The sequence below is a fragment of the Peromyscus californicus genome, unplaced genomic scaffold (assembly GCF_007827085.1).
Source record: "Peromyscus californicus insignis strain IS unplaced genomic scaffold, ASM782708v3 Scaffold_14__1_contigs__length_90479793_seg_2, whole genome shotgun sequence".
Lineage (NCBI taxonomy): Eukaryota > Metazoa > Chordata > Mammalia > Rodentia > Cricetidae > Peromyscus > Peromyscus californicus.
Genome location: NW_026294436.1, coordinates 59,456,783 through 59,482,253, shown reverse-complemented (window position 1 = coordinate 59,482,253; position 25,471 = coordinate 59,456,783). Strand labels below are relative to the sequence as shown.

Here is a 25,471-nt window from a genome sequence, read left to right as displayed (position 1 = left end):
TTATCTATGCCCCTTACTGCTGCTTGCCTGTCAGTTTACTTTCTGGAACCTACTGGAAGAGAAAAGAGCACTGGAGCACTTCCCATTTCCTTTACAAAGAATTTGGTTTAGCCTGTAGGAGGCACTAGAGGAGCTACATCAGAAAAAGTGTTCATCTTCCCACTCCCAGGCGGTCTTGTGTGCCTTTGCTGTCTCCTGTTGCAGTTCTGACCCACAGCAGAGGTATCAGAGGACTACTGGCTGCATCCTGGCGCTACCCCAGCAGCACACAGCGTACAGGGCCTGCTGGGAGCCTTGCAACCATGGCCGAGACTCTCTGACCACTAGCACTTGTAGCAAACCGGCCATGGCCCACCTGGCCCCTGAGGTTGTTTCCTGGACTTTGTAAATACACTCTAGACTCCAGGCATCTTAACAACTGCAGTAATGCTGACGGTTGTAAGAACGCCATGAATCTATCTACATACCACACAAAGACTTGTTTCTTGATTTCCTGTTAGTAGTGGCCCAAACTAATAGGCTACAACCACACCTTCCCTTCCCCGGTGGTGAGATCTGCTCACCAGCCTTGAAGGACCCCCTTCAAAATTTCCTTCCCTGGGTATGCTTGCTTAGCCCCAAGTTACGGTGAGATCGGTCACTTTAATTCTGTATTCTCCTATCACATGAAAATTATTCATTATCATAAATTTTCCTGTTTGTATTATTCCCTGGCTTCTGTTTCTTGTTTAAACTTGTACTGGTAGGTTGTAAATCAATTGAGGAAGATATCCCAATACTAACCTTTGGCTTTCACACACTAATGAACACAGGAACACACACACACACACACACACACACACAGACTATACTGTGATGCTAGAACTTCATAATATGCATACACATGATGCTTTATAATACATATTTCTACAAGTCTGGATTTATTGCAACTGTCCAAGTGTAGCATTATTCAAATGGTATTCAACTGTTCTAACTAGATTAATTAACTAATTGAACAAAAGATTCAGCTAAGGATGTCCTCCACTTGAAGTCTATCATTTAGTGAGACAAGTCTAATAACTGAGTAGTTTCATTAGAAAGAAGGAAGGAAGGAAGGAAGGAAGGAAGGAAGGAAGGAAGGAAGGAAGGAAGGAAGGAAGGAAGAAGAAAGAAAGAAAGAAAGAAAGAAAGAAAGAAAGAAAGAAAGAAAGAAAGAAAGAAAGAAAGAAAGAAAGAAAGAAAGGTGTGTTTACTATGCATGTATGGCTGTATGCTTGTTCACATATGTTTGGGCACATGTGTCCATGCAAGTGCATATATGCATGTGTGCATGCAAATTCGTATATAGATGGGTGGTCATGCATGAGGAGACCCAAAGTCAATGGCAGGAGTCTTCTTTGATCAGTCTCCATCGTATTCTTTGAGGCAGATTCTACCAACTGAACCCAGAGTTCTCTGATATGACTAATCCAGCTTGCTATTTGCTCTGGCAATCTACTTCTCTGCCTTCTGGGCACTGAAATTACAGGTGGTTGCCATGCCCATCCTGCATTTACACAGGTTCTGGGGAACTCTGGCCCTCACATTTACACAGCAAATACATTTCTCCACTCAGCCATCTCCTTAGCCTCCATGTTTTATTTTTACATTTGTTTCTCAATGGTGCAATGTGTTTTCAATATGGGTACAAAAACAATAGTGTTTCACTGAGTCTGCTGCTGGAAATTAATCCTAGATAACAGGTATTTAAAAACAAATCAAATTTCTTTTTTTCTGAAATAAAAGCACATTATACATACCAGAAAGAATGCTGATTAAGAAGATACAATTATCCAATATACCAACAACACAGGAAAATGAACATACTCTTAGGGGAAAATATAACCAGCAGATGTCAACCACAAGATGGCATACAGGTGCTCAAGTAATATACAAGGAATTTGAGACATTGATTAGAAGTATGCTTCATGATGTAAAGGGGGATGTGTCAAAATATATTTGAATTAAATATTTAATTTGAAATCTCAACATTTCAAGAAAGGGTTCTGAAATATTATATAGTATGAAGCATCAGAAAACAGATTTCTCATCTAGACAAAACTAGCAATAGCAGAATCTTCTTGATGCACCCTTTTAGGGACTCTGGGGTCTGTTTCACATTTGCCACTTACAGGAGAGGAATTGGGCTTTAAGTTGGATAAATCTGAGTCACCCAACGTAGCCCTTATACTATTAGCACCTACCCATCTCCTATCCCACCCCTATAGCACCTAGCTGCATACATGTTCCTAGAACAAACTGACATAGCTTATAGGAACTGGTGCTTGAGAGAGAGAGAGAGGGAGGGAGGGAGGGAGGGAGGGAGGGAGGGAGGGAGGGAGGGAGGAAGAAAAGAAAAAAAGAGACTGTGCTCCAAACATCAGTGCTCTGTGGTTTGATCACAGCATCTTATTACTGATCATACAGGTGCATAGAAAGGGGAAGCCATCATTGCACCTCACTTGTAGAATCTCCTCCCTGACTGGCTGAAATAAATTCCAAGTGTTTTAAAGGGTCATAGTTTGTTTCTATAACCCCCTTTTTCTTCTGCTTATCTTTTGGGAGCTAGCTTGTAAAAGCAAGTGCAACATGGGGTTAGAATTAGAAAGCGATCACACATCCCCAGAATAAGACTGCGAGCTTAGAAATGAGCTTAAATTCATACCACAATCTGATTATTACCTCAAGACAACTCATCCTAGCCAAAGTCAACAACAGCAACAACAAAGCAGTGAATCCCAGGGAGTGATCTGCATTGGTTCATTATCAGATTCTAAATAAAAATAATCAAACACATTTTCAAGTAACAGGAAACTGGGGGCTGTTCAAAGGGAGAAGTCACTAGATGATGTGCATGAAAAGAATTTTTAAATATCTCAAAGGAAGAGATGGAAAATAGCAAGAAAAACGATGGGCAGCCAAAATGACAGCATCAATAAAGAGACTGAAAATCTAAAAAAGGAATAAAAAATGAAATTCTGGTGCTGAAAGCTATAATACCAAAGAGGAATCTTCCACTAGAGTTATTCAAAGACAGATAGATTTGAGTAGGCAGAAGAAAAATCCACAAACTTGGGCTTAGGACTATAGAAGGTAACAGGTTTGAGGAACAGAAAAAAGATTTAAGAAAATCAAAAGGAACACAGGGAAACTGTGGGACACAAAGAGCCAGAAGAATCAACACTTGAACCTAGGAAGAAAGGAGCAGAGAGAGGAACTGAAAAACGAATGGCAGAAGCTTTGCCAAAGATGATGAACACTTAGAATATAAACATCCAAGAAGTTCAACTCCATGTAAGGTTAGAATAGTAACAGTGACATTTTTGGGGATAAGAGAGGACATGGCCTCATACCTAACTATGGGCTGTCCACCTACTCTCTCTTCCCCTATAAACAATCTATGCAACATGCCTGTCTGACATCTCCTTATTCTATAACAGGAGAGAAAGCTACTAGGGACAGGATGATGCTGGGATGTATTCAGGGACATACTGGACATTGATCCAGATCTCCAGACCACTTGGGAAAATCAATTTAAGCAATGAGGAGATTTTTTTTTCCTTTTTTAAAGTGATATCCTTATGCCTAATAAACTTCTTTAAAAACTCAATCCCATGCCTGTTCTTTTCTCTGTCAATGGGCAAGTTCAGTTTTCTGAAAAATCAATACAGACCTACTTTTCCTCACCCCCTTCTTTCATACACACACACACACACACACACACACACTTGGTTTTTTTCTAATATATACACACACACACATATATAAAACCCGAGAGTTTGTACTCTGTCTCAAGTTACCACATATATTGGTTATTAACTTGTGGCTGGGACAAGAGGAAGGAGATGCTTACTTTGGCTTAATGTAGAGTTCACCATGGTGGGGAAGTCATGGCAATAGAAGCTTCAGGTGGCTGATCACACTGGATCCACAGGCAAAGAGCAGAGAGTGAAGAATGCTGGTGCTCAGCTTACTTCGCCTTTTTATAAAGTACAGAATCCTAGGCCATGGAACGGTACTTCTCGTACTTAGGGTGGGCCATCCCACCTCTGTCAATCCCATAGAGCAACTCCTCTAAATACACACCCAGAAGTTGTTGCCATGGTGATCCTAAATCCAAGCAAGTTGATTATCAAGATTCCCCAACCTTTCGTGTGATTGGGTATCGTGGTAGGTTGAAACAAAAGAGACCCACATCAAGATACATTGTAATCAAACTCTGGCACAGAGAATCTCTCCACTGGGAAAGAGGAGCAGCACAATACACAAGAAGACCGGGTAAGGTTACCAGCACATTTCACATGGTATAACTGAGAAGTTAGGAAGTAGTGAGCTGATCCACTTAAAAGATAAGGAACACTAAATAATCAGTCAAGATTCTTATACACGGCAAAACTGTCCCCCCAAAGTGAAAAAGAAGTTAAGGTATTGTCAGATAAAAGCTGCAGGAATTCACTAGCGGGAAACTCCCCTTTAAAATTGTTCAATTCAAAGGGAATGCTACAGAAGGAGACAGGAGAGTAGCAGACATCAAAACCATGAAGAAATAAAGACATTACAAACACGAGCACCTCAGCCATGTCAGCTCCCATAACCAGCCCTTCTCAAGTGAATATGGCAAGGCAAATTCTCTTTGTGACCATGAAATATCAGGTCCCCAGAGATCATGGGAGAGGGGAAAGCACAGCTATACTACACAAAAGCCTCAGCTACTTTCCAGGAATGGCAAGGAAAATATTTTCCTCTTTCCACTTGTTTTTCTGGTTTTCTCAAGTCATAGAAAAAATAACAAGAGCAAACACATTGCTTCATATGGAAAATATTATTCCACATTAGTTGCATAATGATAATGTGATCTTGGTTTCATGTTCACTATATTTATATTCAGATTCACATACAGCAAAGAGAAGCATGAAGGGACGGGGCGGGGGGGTGGGATGGCTTTTCTCATGGGAAACAAATTGTCCTAAAGTATAATAGCTTGAAACTTTATTTTAAAATTCCCCTAATTCTTCTGGTCTAGGTCAATTTGTCTTGGAGTTGCATTCAGATAGCAGACACATATGAGTGGATCCATGTGCTGAACCTATAACTGTGTTTGGTGGTTGGCAGTCTGCTGAGACTGTAGCATGAAGGGTAGAATTCCTGGATTGCATGTTCAGTGCATCCTCAGTGCTGTTAGATTGTGCCAAGTTGTTTTCACGGGGGGTAGACCATAATATATATAATGCGTACTTTCTTTTGACTTCACAGTTTTTTTTTTTACTTAGTTTTGAAAAACCATCATATTTTTTGATTGGAGATTTAAGAAAACTTATCTCATTGATGTCTTATTTTATTTTGCCTGTTGACTATTCAGAATATAAGCTTTCTCAAATGTTTATTAGACAGACACGTTTATTTCTCTTTGAACTGTCTCTATATTGTCTACGAATTTCTCTTTGGCGATGTCTCAAAAATGTAAACATTTTTATATGTTCCAGCTCCTAACATTTTTTCTGTCCCTATTATGAAGACAAGAATCTTACTATAAAGCATTAGAAATTTCTGGATTGACCATTAGGCTAAATTTTAAAAGTGTCTATGTGTCAATTTTTTTTGGCTTAACCATAACTTACTAAATTTGAAGTAAAAGTTATCAAACTTTAAAAATATATGATTTTTAAAACTTTAATTTTTCCCATTCTCCCAAGAGAAGGAGCTTGGTCTACCTCAACTTGGTATCCCATGCTCTGTTCAAGCCCGTGAGAGGCCTGCCCCTTTCTGAATGGAGAGGGAGGAGGAGTGGATGGGGAGGCAGGTAGTGTGGGGGAGGGAATAGGAGGAGAGTAAGGAGGAGAAACTGTGATTGATATATAAAATAAATGGGAAAAATTTAACTAAATAAAATAAAATTTAAAAAAAACTTTAATTTTTGAAAAAAGTAAAAATTCTAGAATATAAACAAATGAATTAGAAATCACCCCATTTCTTGGATGGGTTGAGCAGATGAAGAGAGATGAGGAATGTAAGAGTAAGTGAATTATCCAATACAGTAAACAGAAAGAAAACATACTGAAAACCAAATGATGAACTGAATCTCAGGAACTTGTACAAAATCCCAGCTGTAGCATGTGAAGCTTAGAAACCCAAAGGAAAGGAGTAAGAAAATAGTGTAGAAAATAACATTTGGAGTTTAAAGATTAAAGGATGAAAATGATTAAAGATGAAATACACAGAATTACAGAATCAAGAAGTCCATCACGTCCATTGAGAATATATCCAAAAAAGAACGCTAGCTATATCATAATGAATCTGATTAAAGCTAGATGAAGTAGAAACTATAAATCAACAAGAAGAAGGAGGAGACCACTTTGCTCACAGAACAGCAATGATGGCAGGCATAAAGCAGGCACACCAGTAACAATGGAGGCCAGAGAATAATGTAAATTCCTACATGCTGAAATAAACTGTTAGTTCATATTTCTCTATCCAGAAAAAACATGTCATTTTTAACATGAAGATTAAATAAAAACATGCTAAGATAAAAGAACATCAGGAACATTCACCACTGAAAGGATCTATGTCCAAAAACGAGGAAATATTTCCTTAGGTGAAGGGTAAAGATGCTGGGGTAATCTAAGAGTGAAGAAAGAGCTTTTAAATGGGGAAATGATGGCAAATGTAAGCATATACACCCGTTAAATATGTTTGGGGATTTTACTATGACTATATCACAATGAAAGTAATGTGAACTGTACGTGTACGTAGATGTTCATATCTGCCAACAAGGGTATAACACTACCACTTAATGACACACAGAGATTCTTCTTAAACCCAGGCCTATTAAGTAAAAACTAAAACAATGGTACCATCTGGCCGGGGTATATCCCCTATGTCCTGGACCAACCAGAGGTAGCCACAGTGTTACGGTCCATTTAGCAATGGACCTCAAAGAAAAAGATATCTATGAAATGAAAAAAAATATTTAGCATAGTATCCGTGAAGTCCAATGAACTACAAGAATATACAAATAGACAATATACCAACAAAACTAAATCTCTAACACAGAACTAAAAATAATATTTTTTGAAGAAAATCCAAGAGATGAAGACTGCTATAGGCCACTCCAAACACAGGGTCCTCACTGAACAATCAGTTCGGAAGCAATGGTTTCAATTAGGAACAAAAGGGAAAGAGATAAAGAATGAAGAAAGCCCACATGACTTAAAGGATGCCACCAAGAACAGAAAAAGTACAAAGGGCAATAAAGCATATTTATTGAAATAATGGCTGATCTGGGCAAAGAAATCAATCTCCAGGTAGAGGAAGATCAGAGACCTCCAATCAAATTCAAATCAAAGAGAAGCCCACGAAGTCAAAGAAAATCCAAAGATTAGAAACATACAGCGGGGCAGTGAGATGGTTCAACAGATAAATGCACTTGCTGCCATGCATGACAACCTGAGTTTGATCCCCAGAACTCAAATCATAGAAGGAGAGAACTTAATCCTGTTAAGCTGTCCTCTGGCCTCCACACACAAGCAGTGGCATACACACACACACACACACACACACACACACACACACACACACATACATACACACACAGAAAGAGAGAGAGAGAGAAAATAAATAAGCAGATGTAAAACAAACAAACAACAAAAACAATATTCAAAGTGAAAAAAAATGCCAACCAATAGTATTTCACCCCCAAAAGCCCTCTTTCAGAAATGAAGGGGAAATAAAACTATGGTATGGGGATACTTTCCTTTAATCCTAGCACTCACTTGAAAGGCAGAGGTGAGTGGATCTCTGGGGCATCAAGACCAGCCAGGACTACACAGTGACACCTCATCTCAGACACCAAAACAGCACCACCAACAAACTAACAAATAAGCCAATAAAAATCCAACTAAAATTCTGACAAACCCACGCTCAACACTCAACCTGGGCCCTATGGGAATTATCAAAAATAATTCTTTTTTTAAAAGATTTATTTATCTATTATGTATAGAGTGTTCTGTCTACATGCCAGAAGAGGGCACCAGATCTCATTACAGATGGTTGTGAGTCACCATGTGGTTGCTGGGAATTGAACTCAGGACCTCTGGAAGAGCAGCCAGTGCTCTTAACCACTGAGCCATCTCTCCAGCTCCCAAAAATAATTCTTTAAGATAAAGAAAAAGATGCTAATCAACAGCATAAAGTACACACAAGCACACACAAGCACAAAACTCAATGGTGTAACTAACAGTCTTAAGCAGGACACAGGGAGTCTGCAATGATGGTGTGAAAAGGAAAGTATGAAAGTTCCCACACAAACCTACTAATGATCATTGTTAACAATAACCAACCAGGGATACACATTACCAAGAAATGTGTACAACTGGTGAAGACTTAACCTACAAAATACATAAGAAACTAAACGTCTAAATAGAATAAAACAAAATAGCCAACTGAAAATGGGACCAAGGATCTTAATAAATAGTTCTCATGACATAGAATTATCCAATAGGCATGTGTTCAGCCTTACTAATCATCAGAGAAATATAAACTGAATTCATAATGTGATGGCATTTCACATCTCCCAGAATAGCAATATGTAAACAGAAGAAAGTCTGTGAATGTTGAATACTGTGTGTAGTGGCATGAATTAGGACTTCCATAACAGTAAACTGCATAGATATTCCCCAAAATCTATTGTGTGAAGTCAGCACATTATCTAGCAATCTTGCTTCTAGACATTGGCTCAAAAGATTTAACACTAGTATGGTTAGGAGGCATCTATCTGCACGCCCATGGTCACTGAATCACTATTCAAAATGCTCAAATAAACAGCATCATGCTGTGTCTAACAGATGAATGAATAAAACTATAACACATACTTACACAGACACACACATACAATCAATATTTTTCAGCCTTGAAAAGAAACATATTTGATGCAATATAGATGGAGTTTGAAAGCATTATGCTAAATAAAATAAACCATAGATATAAAAAAAAATCAAATGTTCATACTTATTGTAGAAGCTAAATTATTTAATCTTAGAGAAACAGAGTATAAGTAGTGAGTACCAGAGTACAAGAAGTACTGAGCCCAATGAGGAGAGAATAAGGGAAGGATATAATCCCTCAATTAATATGGAGGAATGAGGGCTTTTGGAGATGCATTTCAAAGTGTGGTACTGTCTTAGTTAGGGTTTCTATTGTTGTGAAGAGACACCATGACCACAGCAACTCTTATAAAGGAAAACATTTAACTGTGTGGCTTATAGTTCCAAATGTTTAGTCTATTATCATTATGATGGGACATGATAGCATGCAGGTAGACACGGGATTAGAGAAGGAACTGAGAGTTCTGCATCTTGACCCATAGGCAACAGGAAGTGAAATGTGACACTGAACATAGCTTGCGCATAGGAGACCTCCAAACCCATACTCCACAGTGACAGACTTCCTGCAACAAGGCCACACAGCTTAACAGTGTCACTACCTGTGGGAGCCACTTTCTTTCAAACCATCACATGTAAATACTCTTATACAAAGTATTTACAAAGTTGCTAATAGATTAAATTTCCCATGTTCTTACCACAACAGCTAAGTATTTGACTTTATAAGTCTAATATTAATTAGACATATTCCACATTGATAAACCATGACATCACTTTGTATATCATGAATATGTATAAATTATCTGTTTCTAATAGAAGACGAAAATTATAAAGTAGTGCAGAACAATTTTAAAAAGACACTAGGCACAGACGTGTCCTGCATCAAATACTAAGATACTGTAAAATTGGTTTACTTTGAAAGGCTGAAAACTGAGAAAATATTCTACATCTGTGAAGTGCAGAGAGAAAGGCTTGGCTGAAGTTAGTGCCCGCACAAACACTGCTATTATTTCAGAAGAGGAAACATGAATGTAGCACGAATTGTTAGAAGGTCTTATTAATAAAAAGTACCTGGAGCCAGGTATTGGGGTGAACGCTGAACAATCAGAGAAACAGAACAAGCCACAGCCAACCTCACCTTGCCAATTCCTCAGCTAATCTTGTTTCCTCAGACTGGAAGCCTCTGAGTCCTCATCCGAATGGATCTCAGCTGAACTGCTGCTGCTAAAAGCCTAAAAGCTTAACAGGGCTCTAGTTCCTGGTCCTCATGCCTTATATACCTTTCTGCTTCCTGCCATCACTTCCTGGGATTAAAGGCATATGCCACCATGCCTGGCTGTTTACAGTGTGGCTTTGAACTCACAGAGATCCAGACAGACCCCTGCCTCCTGAATGCTAGGATTAAAGGTGTGTGCTACCACTGCCTAAACCTATGTTTAAATATAGTGGCTCTTCTGTTCTCTGACCCCCAGATAAGTTTATTGGGGTGCACAATATATCAACGGCACATGAATAACTTTGAAAGCAGCATCTGTCGAGTCAGCCCTGAAAACCTTGAGATCATACATTTGTCCAATATGTTCCTAGAAAGTATTATGAACACATAAAACCCTACTGCATGTACACTGAGTTTCCTCAGATGACATTAAAACAGCCAGCTCACATGTGAACATACACTTGTACTGAGCAGATCACACAAAAGAACTATTACTCACATTTTCATAGAGAGCTTGAAGGGTCTCCAGGTCAACCACGGAATTGTCCAAGTTCACAACAGCTGCGGGGGGGGGGGGGGGGGGGGGGGGGGGGGGGAGGCGGGAGGGGAGGCAAAGAAAAGAATGTAAATTACCATAAGACAGCTGTGAAATGATGCTCAGCCCTGTCAGGCAATGTGTTCATGACCAGCAGTTGGAGTGCACAAGAACTTGAACTTCAGTGTTGATGCTTGCCCTGCTCCAAAGACCATGTCCTAGGAATTTCAATGGCTCAGGTATCAAGTTTTAAAATATTTCACTTGTGCCGGGCGGTGGTGGCGCACGCCTTTAATCCCAGCACTCGGGAGGCAGAGCCAGGCGGATCTCTGTGAGTTCGAGGCCAGCCTGGGCTACCAAGTGAGTTCCAGGAGAGGCGCAAAGCTACACAGAGAAACCCTGTCTCGAAAAACCAAAAAAAAAAAAAAAAAAAAAAAAAAAAAAAAAAAATATTTCACTTGTTCTGTGTGCTGGCTAGTGTTATATCAATTTGACAAAATCTAGAGTTTTTGAGGTGGAGGGATCCTCAGCTGAGAAAATGCATTCATAAGATCAGGCTGTAGGAAAGCCTATAGGGCATTTCCTTAATTAGTGATGGATGCAGGAGGACCCAGCCCATTGTTGGTGGGGCCACCCCTGGGCTGATGGTCCTGCATTCTATAAGAAAGCAGGTTGAATAAGCCATGGGAAGCAACCCAGTAAGCATCATCCCTCCATGGCCTTTGCATCAGCTCCTGCCTCCAGGTTCCAGTCCTGCTTGAGCTCCTGTCCTGACTTCTTACAGTATCAGACTATGGTACAGGATTCTAAGTCAAATAACATCCTTTCCTCTCTAACTTAATTTTGGTATGGTGTTTTATCACAGCAATATTAACCCTAACTAAGACATTACAAGTACTACATCTCATGAGGATTGCTCAAATTTTAGAGAAGTATAAATGGGTCTTTCACTGTTAAACTAAATACATTTGATTTTTTTTCTGAATCACCGTGTCCTAGTTTAATGCCAATAACTGTTCATGCATGCCAGCTTACCCAAAACATCTGGTGAAGGTACTGTTTGGTGTTTATATTAAGATGATCACAGACAGAATAGGTCATCATTACTCAGGAATGTGTTCCTTGAATGATCTGGTGGGTGGGTGGGGGATTCAGAATGTTGTATTTTGAATTGGGTGGATTTATTATAAGTTCGTTAAAACTAATCTGTTTCCCATGGACTTTTAAGACTGAAAATGAGGCAAAATTGTCACAAGGGACTTTTGCCAAGGAGCCACTGCAGAAGCACTCGTGAGATTAAAGATTTGCAGGAGAAAAATCACAGTGTGGATAATCACGATTTTGATATATTTATTTTGATAACTGAGGCAATTTACTATGTCTTTCCCCTTCAAAGCTTAAAGTACACATTTACTAGTTGATACTGGCAAAAGTCCCAAGAAAGAATTAAGAAAGAAAAGTGGAAATTGAAGTACAGGATGGATGAGAAATCTAACCAAGGTAAGTAATGTAACAGTTCTGGGACCAGAGCCCAAATTCACCAACAAATGTTGCACCAAGTAGAATATGATATTTCCACTCTAATAATAATCCCCTCAATTTAAAAATTAGTGTTCCTATATAAATCCAAGGGGAAGATTTTAGCCAAATCTCCTTATTATTAAATTACACCAAGCAGCACAAATTACTAAAATTAAGAGATTAATTCATATTATTTGTTGAGGTAATATATAACAAAATACATGAAGCAATAAAAATAGCTAATTCATGTATGAAATTTTGTCCTTTAGTTTTATAGTTTAGTCTAAGGAAAATCTAAATGAATCTAGCCTAAGTAATTCATTTGTAATTCATTAGTGAGTAATTGCCTAGAAATTTTTATATTTCTTTGATGACATAGTGAGAGATCTGTGGGAAAACTACAAAGGAAATATTAATATTAATTTAAGTATAAGATTTCACCCTCAGAACATAATAAAGTCATTCATATTCAAGTAAAACTCACAGGACACATTCGTCTTTGTACTGTATCCATCATTTTCTGTAGTTATTAATTATAAAATTATGAAGATTGGTGAAACTTTTGCCAAATGAACAAGAAGAAGAAGTGATCCAAACTAACGAAATAGAGATGGAGGGGGAGACAGTATCAAGGACACAGGAAATTCAGAGAGTCAGATGACATTCTAAAATTCTGTATTATACCAGCCTGGGAAACCTAAAAGGAATGAATAAATGTCTAACTCTATATGACCTACCAATGTTAAACCAATGAGACAAGTAATTTAAAGAGACTTATACCATCCAGTGATACAGAAGCAGTAATTTTCCAAATTCTTTTTACAATAGTAATAATACCCCAATACTAAAACCACACAACTCAAAGAAAGTTATAGGCCAATATTTCTGATATGCAAAAATTGTCAGTGAAATACGTGCAAAATGAATTCAATCATCACATAGATACAAATATTGTCAGTGAAATACTTGCAAATGAATTCAATCATCAAAAGGCTTTCCATCATGATGGTCAGCTTTATCCCAGAGATACAGAAATAGTTTGGCATACATAAATCAACAAACATAATCCATCACATGAATAGAATAAAAGTCAGAAACCACATGATCATCTGTCTCATGAGATGCAGAGAAGGCCTTTGAAAAAAAATCCAATATTCCTTTATGATAAAAGTCCTGGAAAGACTAGGGACATGAGGGATAGATCTCAATGTAATTGTTAATTTCATTAAAATTTTTCATCCAGGTATATATTGTATGTTGAACATATTTTCTCTCATTCTCTTTTGCCCCTTTTCTTGCCCCTCCCATCTTCGTTCTCCCCTTTGTTTCTCTAGAATTTCCATATATATATATATATATATATATATATATATATATATATATATACATATATATACATATATATCTGTGTATACATATATGTATATATACATATATGTATGTACATACATACATGGCTTTTTATAAAGACGTACAATTGAATAACTACAAATGAGAGGAAAACATACAAGGTTTGTCACACAATTCACTCAATATGATTGCTTCCAGTAATACTCATTTTCCTGAAATTACACAACTTCATTCTTTTTATTGTGGCCACAAACTTACATTTTTAAAATCTATTCCTTGGTTTTTGACACCTACATGAGTTCCATTACTTGGCTATTGTGAAAAGTACTGCAATAGACATTGGTATACAAGTATATCTGAGACACGGTAGCTGGGTCACATGATAGATCTACTTTTAGGTTTTGAAAAGTCTCTGGATTTACATAGTGGCTAGACTAGTGTACATTCCCAACAGCAGAATATAAAAGTTCCCTGTTGTTCACACCCTCACTAGCATTTGTTATTTATTGATTTTTTTTTTTAATGATTACCTCTATAGTTGTAAGATGGAACCTCAGTGCAGTTTTATTGGCGAAGGAAGACACATGGTGGTGGGGGAGGTTTACAGGTACATATGCATGAGTATGCAGCTATGTGGGAAGGTAAGGGAATTTCTTTAGGTGTTGTTTCTCAAGTACCATCTATCTCAATTTTTTGAGACTGCATCTTGCACTACTACTACTACTACGTGGAACCCATGAAGTAGGCTGAGCTAGATGGCCAGCAAGCCTTAGAGACACCTATCTTCTCCCCATTGCTGGGGTCATAAGCACATGTCACTACGATTTTTTTCTAATGTGTGTTCTGGGCATTGAACCTTATGTTAGCAAAGCAAACAGGTTCCTCTCTGAGCTACTTCTTCAGCCCACAATGGAGTTTTTATTAATTTTCAAATTCTTTTTATTGTTTTTTGAGTTTAATATAATTATATCACTTCCCCTTTCCCTTTTCTCCATCCAAACTCTCCCATGTACTTCTCTGTGCTCTTTTTTAAATTTATGACATCTTTTCCTTAATTCTTTATATATACATGTGTGCATACATATATATATATATATATATATATATATATATATATATTTCTTAATATATAAGTAAAACTTGTTCACCTAGTATTTAATATTGGGAAGTCTTAACAGTCCCCAGGACAGACAATTTCTCGTGTTTTCAGGATCACTCAGCTACCTGCTGAGGACTCCTTCAAGATTAAGCCCAGCAAACTCCAAAACTAAGTTTTAGAAGAGAAGGTGCCATACCAAAGGGTACTGAAGAGGAAGAACATTATAATTAGGCAGTAAAAACAAAGACAGTAGTGACATGTTATCTTTTCTGAAGCGGGTCTAATTTTCTTAATCCTTTTTCTTTTTAAACTATTTTCTTCATATTTATCTTCTAAAACTTTGAGTGAAACATTCCACATATAATATCATGCTTTCATGTTTGAAGTACCCCTTTGTGTACTAAAGATGATGCTAGAGTCATCCAGGCAACAGTTACAGCTACCTGAGAACAGTGTTGTGGGTGGTCGAGAACATTTAGTCAACATCTACACTGGTTTCATTGTTCCCAAGGAATCACTGTAGCAAAAGATGCAATCATTTTCATGGACAAACGGGATATCTAACAAATAGCAACCTCAGACTCTAGCCAACATAACCTCTGGAATATTCCCTAACTACTACTCTCATATGGATTTCCAGATCCTCTGAGTTCTAAACTTTTCCATAAGCAAAAGTCATCAGTACACCCAGACAACCCCCCCCCCCACACACACACACCCATTTTACAGAAATAAATCATGGGAAGATGGCTTAGTCAGTGAATTGCCTGCCATGTGTGCATGAAGACCTGAGTTTGGATCCCCAGCACCCATATAAAAGCTGGCCATGGAACGTAGTTACCCTTGAGCTGAAGAAGGGAAGATGCTACTTGGCCAGTGAGCTCCAGGTTCAGTGAGAGATCTTGCCTTAAAGAATACGATGGAGAAGAATAGAGGAAGATATCAAATGTTGATATCTGGTCTCCATGTTCATGAGCATGCACACTTACAAACACACTATGTCCCTCCGTGGAGACTGTAAAAGTAGTACAGATCTTGCTTTAGCTATCACTGGGTGGCTAGGGTGTCCGAAATACTGTAGCCATTTTTTAATTATTTCTTTTATATTTGAGATTATAATATAATTACATCACTTTCCCCTCCCTTTTCCTCCCTCTATATCCTTATGCATACTCCTCCTTGCTCTCTTCCAAATGCCTTGTTTCATTATTGTTACATAAATACATGCATGTATATATGTATGTATGTAATGTGTGTATGTATGTATATACACACATATATAAATACAATGTGGTGGGTCTGTATAATGTTATTTGTATGTATGTTTTCAGGGCTGATCAATGGGTATTGTATAACCAAATTACTATATGTGCTCTTCTTTGGGGAAGGCTATTTCTCTGTCAGCACTTCTATTTAGTTGCCTGTAGTTCATTACATAGCATTGAGTCTTCATGGCCTCTCCCCATTCACTTTGGGATATCTGTTGCTGTTGTCCTTATTCAGCTCATGTTTAGGCAGTCATGTTGGTTAGGCTTTATGGGTGGAGCTTCTTAAAATACTAGAAGACACTGTCTCACAGCAAACTACCTGATCCTCTGGCTCTTACAATTTTTCTGCTCCTTCTTCCATGATATTTCTGGAGCCTTATACTCCAAAAGTTTTTTGTAGAGGTATCCATTGGAACTAGGCTTCAGAGACCTGCATTTTGACATTTCCTTAGCTTAGAAAAATTTCAGAGGTAAAATGGAAACACTGTGACCCATTCTTCAGAGAGAAGCCACCATAACTAGTCTTAGGATACAGGAGTCCCATTTTATAATACATTTACCTTACGATTCCCATAGGCTCACAAAGGCAAAGACATCTGTAGAAACAAAAACTAAATACTGGCATGGGCAAGAATACCTGCTGCCAAGCGCACAGAAAGCTGCCATGAAAAGAGAGAGATCACAAAGCCAAGGGCAGCAGACAGACATTGTGGGAAGATCCTCTGTCTCAATGAAGAAAAGGAAAACCGTTGTTTGGAAATGTCTAGAATTGTTATGTGAAACTGAGCTGGATAGTGTTCTATCAAGTTGACACAAGCTAGAGTTATCTGAAAGGAAGGAACCTCAATTAGGAAAATGTCTCCATAAGAGCCAACTGTAAGGCATTTTCTTCTTTAGTGATTGATGGGGGAGGGCCCAGCCCATTGTGAGTGGGGGCTGCCCCTGGATTGGTGGTCCTGGGTTCTATAAGAAAGCAGGCTGAGCAAGCCATGGTGAGCAAACTAGGAAGCAGCACTCCTCCATGGCCTCTGCATCAGCTCCTGCCTCCGGGTTCCAGTCCTGTTTAAATTCCCATCATGACTTCCTTCCATGAGGAACAGTGATATGGAAGAGTAAAGCAAATAAACCCTTTCCTCCCCAACTAGCTTTTAGGTCAAGGTACTTCATCCCAGCAATAGTATGCCTCACTAAGACAAAAACTCAGTGAAGCATAGATGCCTCGAAAGACTGCATGTTTCCAAGCAGCTCAATCACAAAAGAATCAAGAATTATATGCGACATTCCTTTATGAGGAAATACCTGTGAGCTAATCCCCCACTGAAAATATTCGCACCTGGAGGGTTCATAAAGAAAAAAAGAAAAGAACTGTCAAAATGTGTTTGATAAGAAAAATCTCCCAAAGATGCAGTCAAGCACTTTTAAAAATGTGGCTTTGTTTTGCTCAGCTAGGCCAAAATATCCTGCTAATGCCTTAAGGAAGATACGGTTTACCCAAGGGCAGTTTGCTACTGCATTCATCTAAACATTTCACCCTTGAGAGACGGAAATTACACAGCCCTCTTCAAGTTGCCCATCACTACACATGCTCCAGCATCTGGACATGTTGGGCCATCAAGCACCAACAAGAATGTGGGTATATCCACACTCAGACAATCTGTTTTGTGGTAAACGTGACACAGGGTTGTCACGTTTACAGTTTTTGCCATAGCTCAGAAGAGAAAAATGAATCCAATTCTGTCCACCTCTCCAAATATCGTACTGTAATTCATAGAAAATATGAAAAGAGGCCTCGGTAGATGGCTCAGTCAGTGTCTTAGTTAGGGTCTCTATTGCTTTGAAGAGACACCATGGCCATGGTAACTCTTTTGAAGTAAAACATTTCATTGTAGTGGCTCACTCACAGTTCAGAGGTTTAGTCCATTATCATCATAGCAGGAAGCAAGGCAGCGTCCAGGCAAAAAGGGTGCTGGAGAAGGAGCTGAGAGTTCTTACATTCTGACTTACGGGCAACAGGAAGTGATCTGAAACACTGGGAATGGCTTGAGTACATAAGAACTCAAAGCCCATCCCACAGTGACACACTTCCTCCAATAAGGTCATTCATACCAATCCTAACAAAGCCATGGCTCCTAATAGTGCCACTCTCTATGAGTTTATGGGGGCAATTACATTCAAACTACCACAGTCCATAAGTGTTTGCTGAGCAAGCCTGCGGACATCCATTTAGACCTCCAATATTTGCATAAAAATATGGGTCTCACAGCATGCAGCCGTAATCTCAGTGTGGGAAGCTGGAGACAGGAGGATTCCTGGAACTTACTAGACAGCTAATCTGGCCAAAGCAGTGAGCTCCAGGTATAGTACCAGACTCTGTTTCAAAAAACAAGGTAGAAAAGTGATTGAGGAAGATGCCTGATGCTGACCTCTGACCTCCACAAACATATCCACACACATGAATGCTCACACATATACACACAGACACACACACACAAGCATGCAGAGAAAAATAAAGGATGAAGCAAAATACAGGAAATATGTACATATAGATTTAACTGTGAGCTAATTTCTCAGTCTTTCCCTGGGAGATGTTATTCCTCAGCCACCCTATGGGAACCTTATGAGATGTTTGGCTTGGCAGTCTTTAAATACTCACATATATAGGCTCTTGACTATCTGAAGTCATCTGGAATTATGTAAAATCTATGTATGTTAAATGGAGGATAAACCAATGCCCCTGTTTTTGGATTCCATATAAAAAAAACAGCACTCTGTTCCTCATATTTGTAAGGTCCTATATCTCAATAGTGTTCTTCTCATTCAAGTCCCCAATTTATTCAATAAGATGTTTTAATGTACTAAAATCAACGAAATGTTATAGTGTCCCCCAAATTATTTGAGACTTACATCTATGCTCTGAAATCCACACAGACCTGGATGTAAAACATGGGTCTGCACCTAATCAGCTCTGTGTTTCCTGCGGGCATTTGTAGGCTCTTTGGGCCTCAGCTTTTTCATAAGGGAAATGGGTCTGGAGGTGGCCATATTGCTATTAAGAATAGAGATAACAGATCTATTGCGTGGAGCAGTCTGGCATAGCCAGTGCTCAAAAAATCAAAAGGTTGAAGGGGCCTGCTGGAGGAAGGACTGGGCCAGAAAGTGGAGGAAGGGGACAAAGTGGAGGGCAAGGATTGACAAGAGAAAGAATTCATGACAATGCCAATATCAAACTCATTACTTTGTATGGTCAGTTTAAAAACTCCTTAAAATGCATATACTTCATAGCATACAATGACGCTATGTGCCATTGTGGATATATTTGTTCCTGTCAAACAACATATAGGTTAAAAAACAGGAGTGTATATTTCATACATTAGAATGACATTTAGAATGACAGCATGCTAGAATCACACACACACACACACACACACACACACACACACACACACACACACACACACATCCAACCAAGCTAATCATCTGTTTTGCACATGGAGAACTATGGGGAAATGGACAGATTTAAAGTGAGCAGGAAGCATATGAAAATATCCATGGTCAGAAACACATCATCATTGGTAACACCTGAAAAGTTCCTCCACCCAATGATAATGCTGCGATGACCAGTGCCCTTTCATTACTACACAAAACAGAACTGCAGCTGACGTAGTAGGATGTCAAAAGGGATCATTTCCCTAAAGGAGGACAGCCATTCCAGAAGCATCCTTTTCAAGATCAGCAAAGGATGCAACTAGTACAAAGTAGTTGCATTTGCCTACAAAGCTATCCTACAGGATAGCTTTCTGAAAACACCTACTGTTCATTCATGGAACAATTATTCAAGAGTTCAAAATCTGAACTGGAGATTCTTCCTAGCCCTGAAGATGGAGTGATGAAGGTGACAGGTACAGTCCTTTCTCTTGTAGACTTCATGTAGTCCCTCCCCTTGTAACTTCATGTAGCCCCACCCCTTACAGACTTCATGTAGATCCTCCCCTTGCAGACTTCATGTAGCCCCTCCCCTTGCAGACTTCATGTAGCCCCTCCCCTTGCAGACCTTAGAGCTTCTTAACAATTAAAATGGAATGTTACTTAAAAGAAGAAAAGTACATTTTTGTAAATTCGATAATTTTGAAATTGACCTTCATTTAACGCATCTTCTCTTTTTAGGGAATTTTATTATGGTGAGGCCAGAATTCTTAATGTTTTACACAAAGGCTACAGACTTTCTGGCTGGGAAGAAAGAAGTCAATGTGATATACAACTCAAGATTGGTATGTGCCAAGCAAACTTGCTTACATGAGGGTAAGGACGTACATTTCTGATTAAGTCGATAGGCTGCATGTACCTATAGACTCTGTTTATAAGAACTGTACAAGTTAAACTACTGGAGAACAAATGCATTTTGTTTGAGTCAGTATGTCGCCTTCTTGTCTAGGCAGGGGGAAAAAATGGATACTAAGACTGTAATCCTTTCCGAATAAAATCTTTAAACGCAAACATGATTGCCATTGTAGACTGTTTAATCTGGTGATATTGTATTTCATTTCTGTTTTTGGAGAGGTTTGTTGATTTGACCATAGTGGGTTTGACTCCATGCTTATCTCAACTGTTTAGATAAGACATATTTGACTTTGGCAGGTGACAAAATCTAGGGTGTGGAATAAGAGGTAGAAAAAAACAGGCTGGCAAGTTCCCAGGTAGTGTTTATTTTAAGCATAGTGTATAGATGAGTAAATTGCTTCAGACAACTCACTGGACTTTGTGTAAAACACCCACTGTCTGCTGAATGTTTTCTGTAAAGGAGCACTGCACAATGTCCTTTATTGGGCATAACAGACTTCACCTTCTTACTTAGGTAAACATTTACACTCTTGTAAAAGTAGGCTCAGTAAGTTCCCCTGAAAATAGGACCCTACCTCTGGGATCACGTTTTTGCTCCTGTTTTCTGACATATGCTTTTAAAAAGTAACAGTATTAAATTTTCTTTCAAAAGTAAACATCTATATTGCCTAAGAAATATATGATATGTCTTACACCAAAATAACTTATACACTGTTAATATCCATATATTTCAGTCTAATTCTATATAAATTCATCTTACTTTGAAGGAAATTACAAGCAGAAAAGCTTGTATTTATAAACACAATAATTAAAGTTTTTAGAGACAAAAACTTCAACATAATTGACCTAAATAGTTACCAGTAAGTTTCAGCATTTGTATTTTATTTTAGCAGACATATTGAGGGGAGGAAAGGAGCTAAGGGATATAGTCAGTGCAAGCTATAAGGAACATAAGAAAATGTAAAAAACAAAGGAAACTTAGCTGAGAATTGTTAATATGCAACTAAGAAGTGTAGAGCTAAAACCAGACATATATGGTAATCTTTTCGCTGTCTACAAAGGTGAACTCATCTAACTTGTACTCTGTGTCTACTTTTCCAAACACATAAAGCTACAATAATCTTAACAGCTGCCTAATAGTTATAAGCTGCTTTGCATAGATATTAACAAAACACTTAAAGGAACAGCAGAGGAAGGATCTCTGTTTCATGGCCTCAGAGGGACAATCCATCCTTGCTGACCCCCTGCACTTTCAAAGAACATTAAAATGGTAGCAAAATGTGTTAGGTGAGAGTCTTGGTTATGTGGTATGTAGTAGGGAGGAAGGCATGGAACTGATGGAATGTTAGAATAAAGGAAGAAAAGGCAGTAGGACTGAATGAACCATTGGCCCACAATGCCAACATCTACTTTTGTTAGAAGGGAAGGGCTAGTCAGTCTAATAAAATAACGAAGCACCTTAATAGTCACTAAGGCAATCACAGTCCTTAACACATTCTTTAAAAACATCCCTACTTGATAATTCATACCTATATGCAATGCATCTTGATACCAGCAGTGTCTGCAATTCCTCTCCACCTCTTTCCAGATTCCCCTTACCCAAAACCCTGTACCAAATTCACATTCTGTCTTCATGGTCCAGAGTCAAATTAGTGCTATCCTGAAGTGCATGAGTGTAGGGCCATCCACCACAGCATAGGCAATCTAATAGGGCCCACCTCCTTGAAGACAACTTACTCTCCCTACCTCGGCCGCCTTTATCTGCCAAGGTTCCTTAGCCACAAGTGGTATTTTGTGAGCCCCTCCCCATGAAGGGTGGGTTTCTGCATGGCTAGATCTTCTGTAGGTCTTGTCTAGCCAAGCACAGCTACTGAGAGTTCATGAGTGCAACAGCCTGATGCAGCCAGAAGACAGTTTCTCCGAAGTCCTCCCTAATCTCTGCCTTTTGTAACAGTTCTGCCTCATCCTAGGAATTGGTACACAAGTCTGTCATGCTTAAACACCTTCTCCTCTGTGTCTTCAGCATAGGGGAAAAAAAAAATCACACCAGAGCATAACCAGAGCCACAAAACCAGACAGATGATACGGTAGGCTGTGACAATAGAAGTTTTAGAGCCAGTCCCCCAAGTGGTCCACCCAGTGACCACTATGGATAATGTGCACCCACATCAGCTTTTTCCGTCTGTGTCTTACTGTCCGCCCTGCCTCCTTCTCCTCCCTGCTCTTCTCATACCTACACTGTGGATGCTCACTCAAGCCCAACACTAGGGTTCTACATACAGCTACTGCAGCTGCCTTTAGCAGAATACACTGGCTTTACAACTTATGGAGGGAAACGATCATGCACCTTTTTAATTTTTTTTTCAGTTTAAGCCTCTGATCCAATCACTAAGTTGAGAATTCTCAGGAAGACAGCCTAAGTTCAGAGCTTAGTACAGGATCTAGATTTCCCCAGTCCATAGCACAGCTTCATTGCTTGCTGATTTGAGATCCTAGAAGTAAATTACCTGTATCACAGAGCAGTCGCTAGCCTACACAGTAATGGTGGGTATTGACTATTATTATTAGAAACTGAATTATCTTTACATTTGAAACCATAAAAAAAAAGGCATGTGCAGGGCCTTGCAGATGACCTCCTTCAGCATTTCTCTCAATTCATAAATTCTCTTTACAACTTAATTCATAAAAAGTCCATATTGTCATTAACAAAACTATCAAACTACCCTCTTAGATTCTCCCATGTCCTGTAAAAGCCTATTATGGTGCTCCAGCAGTTAAAGCATGGGCGGCACACAGTTCCTCTGCAGTCCGTCACAGAAGTGATGAACGTCATAAAAGGAATCATGGTTATGGCAGGTCTTTCTATGCAGTTTATTTTCTTACCTGTGTGCCCACAATAGTCTGATTTAAACTGAATGTAAATTAAACTCCATAGAAGCTGGCATGCAGTCCACCTCAGAACTTAAACAACAAAACCTTAATTAGTTAGTATTAAGCTGGGAGGTGGTGGTGCACATCTTTAATCCCAGGACTCAGGAGGCAGAGCCAGGCGGATCTCTGTGAGTTCGAGGCCAGCCTGGGAAGGCGCAAAGCTACACAGAGAAACCCTGTCTCGAAAAACAAACAAACAAACAAACAAAATAGTATTAAAATGTATACACTGGGTTTGGTCTGAAAACACTACTAGCGAAGTTAAGATCCTATATTATTGAGAGGAAGAAATAAGGCCATTCATTAGCAGCATAATCCAAACTATCACCACAGTCCTGCCACAAGGTAACATGCCCTTACATCACTGTGGTGCCTTACCCATTTCCTCTCATGTCCGCACACTGAGCTTCAAGGCATCACTGTGGTTGTATTTCTAGAATTCACCATGTGGGTCTAGGACATGTGTGGCTCGGTAAAGAAAAGGTAGAACACACTGTCGTCCCTCACTTCTAGCACTGTCAGATGATGGGGTGCAGAAGTCAAGAAGCCCTGCATCCTCTCAAATGTGGTCATGTTGAAGAAGCACTCGTGCAGAAAACATCAAAGACGCCAGTTTCCGTATTCAAACACAACAGGAATCCCCAGCCATTTGTTTTGTTTATTTTTGTAATGCTCTCACAAATTGAGTTCCGCAAAATAATAATCCGAACGCCACCTTTCCTCGAGGATTACACAAAAGGATTGTTTCTGTGACAACCACTCCTTCATAAATAGTGGCTCAAGAGTCAAGCTCATGTGACTAATATGTCCTCGCTATGTGCTCTGCACTCAGATCTGTGCTTCGCCTCCACACACACCCTTCGGGGTCCAGCTCATTCTGCTTCCACCCAATGATTTGAGCAAACAATGGAGTAAACAGGGAAGTCAATGGCCTACACTGCAGTAAGGCTCTGAGCTTAGGTTCACAGATAAATTCCACAGTACAGCAAAAATAAGTACACAAATACATGATACCTAAGTCATACAGGAAGTGCAAGGAAGAGAAAGAACACAGATTTGCAGCTTAGCAAGCCCCAAGTTTTATGTTCCTTCTGCCCATAAAAGTGTAATCAAGAAGTCCAACTCTCCGAGTATCATAAAAACATAAAAAAAAAAATCATCTCAGGGCTTTTTGCTGTGAGCCTTTAAGAAAAGACTTAACAATAGCTACTTGCCCTTGACTTAATAAGCTATGTGTAACTTAAAATGATATATGAGGTCTTTCTTTTTGTAAGAAATAACTCTAGGTAATGAACTTTATTTTAAATTAAAGCATATTCTCATATCGAATTTCTGAAAGTCGGTTTTAATGAAAGCATACTATTTCACATGTCTTTTTCTCCATCCACTACAAGGCTACAATTGATTTAAAAAAAAAAGGTTACCCTGGGCTCCCTGCAGCCTACCTCTGCTCAAATTTCTATTTCTAACTGACTTTGCATTTCAATGAAAACCATTCACTCCACTATCCACCAGCATTTACTATGATTTTAATGTCTTGATAAATATAATAAACAGGTCTTAAAATTCTATATCCCATGTGAGCAAAACACTCCAAGGTTAGAAAAAAAGGGGGGAGGGGGAGAGGGGCCATGAAGCAATGTCTAAGCAAAGCTTTGTAAACTTCAGTTTCATAAAGCAACCAGACACTGAAAAACGTAGTAGGAAAACATATTACCCACACTGAACCTAATTTTTTGTGAGAGCATTACATACAAAACTAAACAAATGATTGTGGATAAACTTTCTTTTGGTAATTAATAGGCAAATGAAAAAAAAAAAAAACTTGTCTCTGAGAAGGAAACTAGAAAAAAAGACCTGGAGTTTGTACTCTACAACTTGTTTATAGAAAGTTCTGCATGAAAAACATGATTCAGTGGCAGCCCAGCAGGGTACAGAAACTACTCCGTGTGCGGGTTACCTAAACACACGTGAAATGTCACCATAATAACAACCCTTCCGAGCTCCAGGGGTTCAGAAAGGCCTCTTCCAGAATTTTTGTGTTTGTGAAGAAAACATTCTGGTGTGTTTTACTCATAACTTGAAGCCACAGTGCCTACCAGGAAAAATCAAATGTCGCAGGATGAAATGGAAGCTTTTGTCTGTGTCGCTACTTAGAGAGTCTCCTCTCCCATCCCACCCTAGGAGTCATTGCCCAAGAAAGCCAGAATCCATTTGACTGCTCCTTCACATGCCACCCGGAGCCAAGAGTTATGCATGTGAAGGGCCGCTGACTCACACAGCATGGAGACAATGTTTAAGAAACCACACAATTATGGC

The 25,471-nt window shown here is 39.0% G+C and overlaps 1 protein-coding gene across 3 annotated transcripts in view; it reads right to left on the bottom strand.

The window, feature by feature from the left end:
• The window catches only part of Fmn2 (formin 2), a 308,323-nt gene that overhangs the window by 137,518 nt on the left and 145,334 nt on the right, over nt 1-25,471 (bottom strand). For all 3 annotated transcript variants that reach the window (XM_052737699.1, XM_052737700.1, XM_052737701.1), the window contains one exon: nt 10,610-10,671. In XM_052737699.1, coding sequence (XP_052593659.1) covers nt 10,610-10,671 — 62 coding nt within the window. The remainder of the gene's footprint in view (nt 1-10,609; nt 10,672-25,471) is intronic.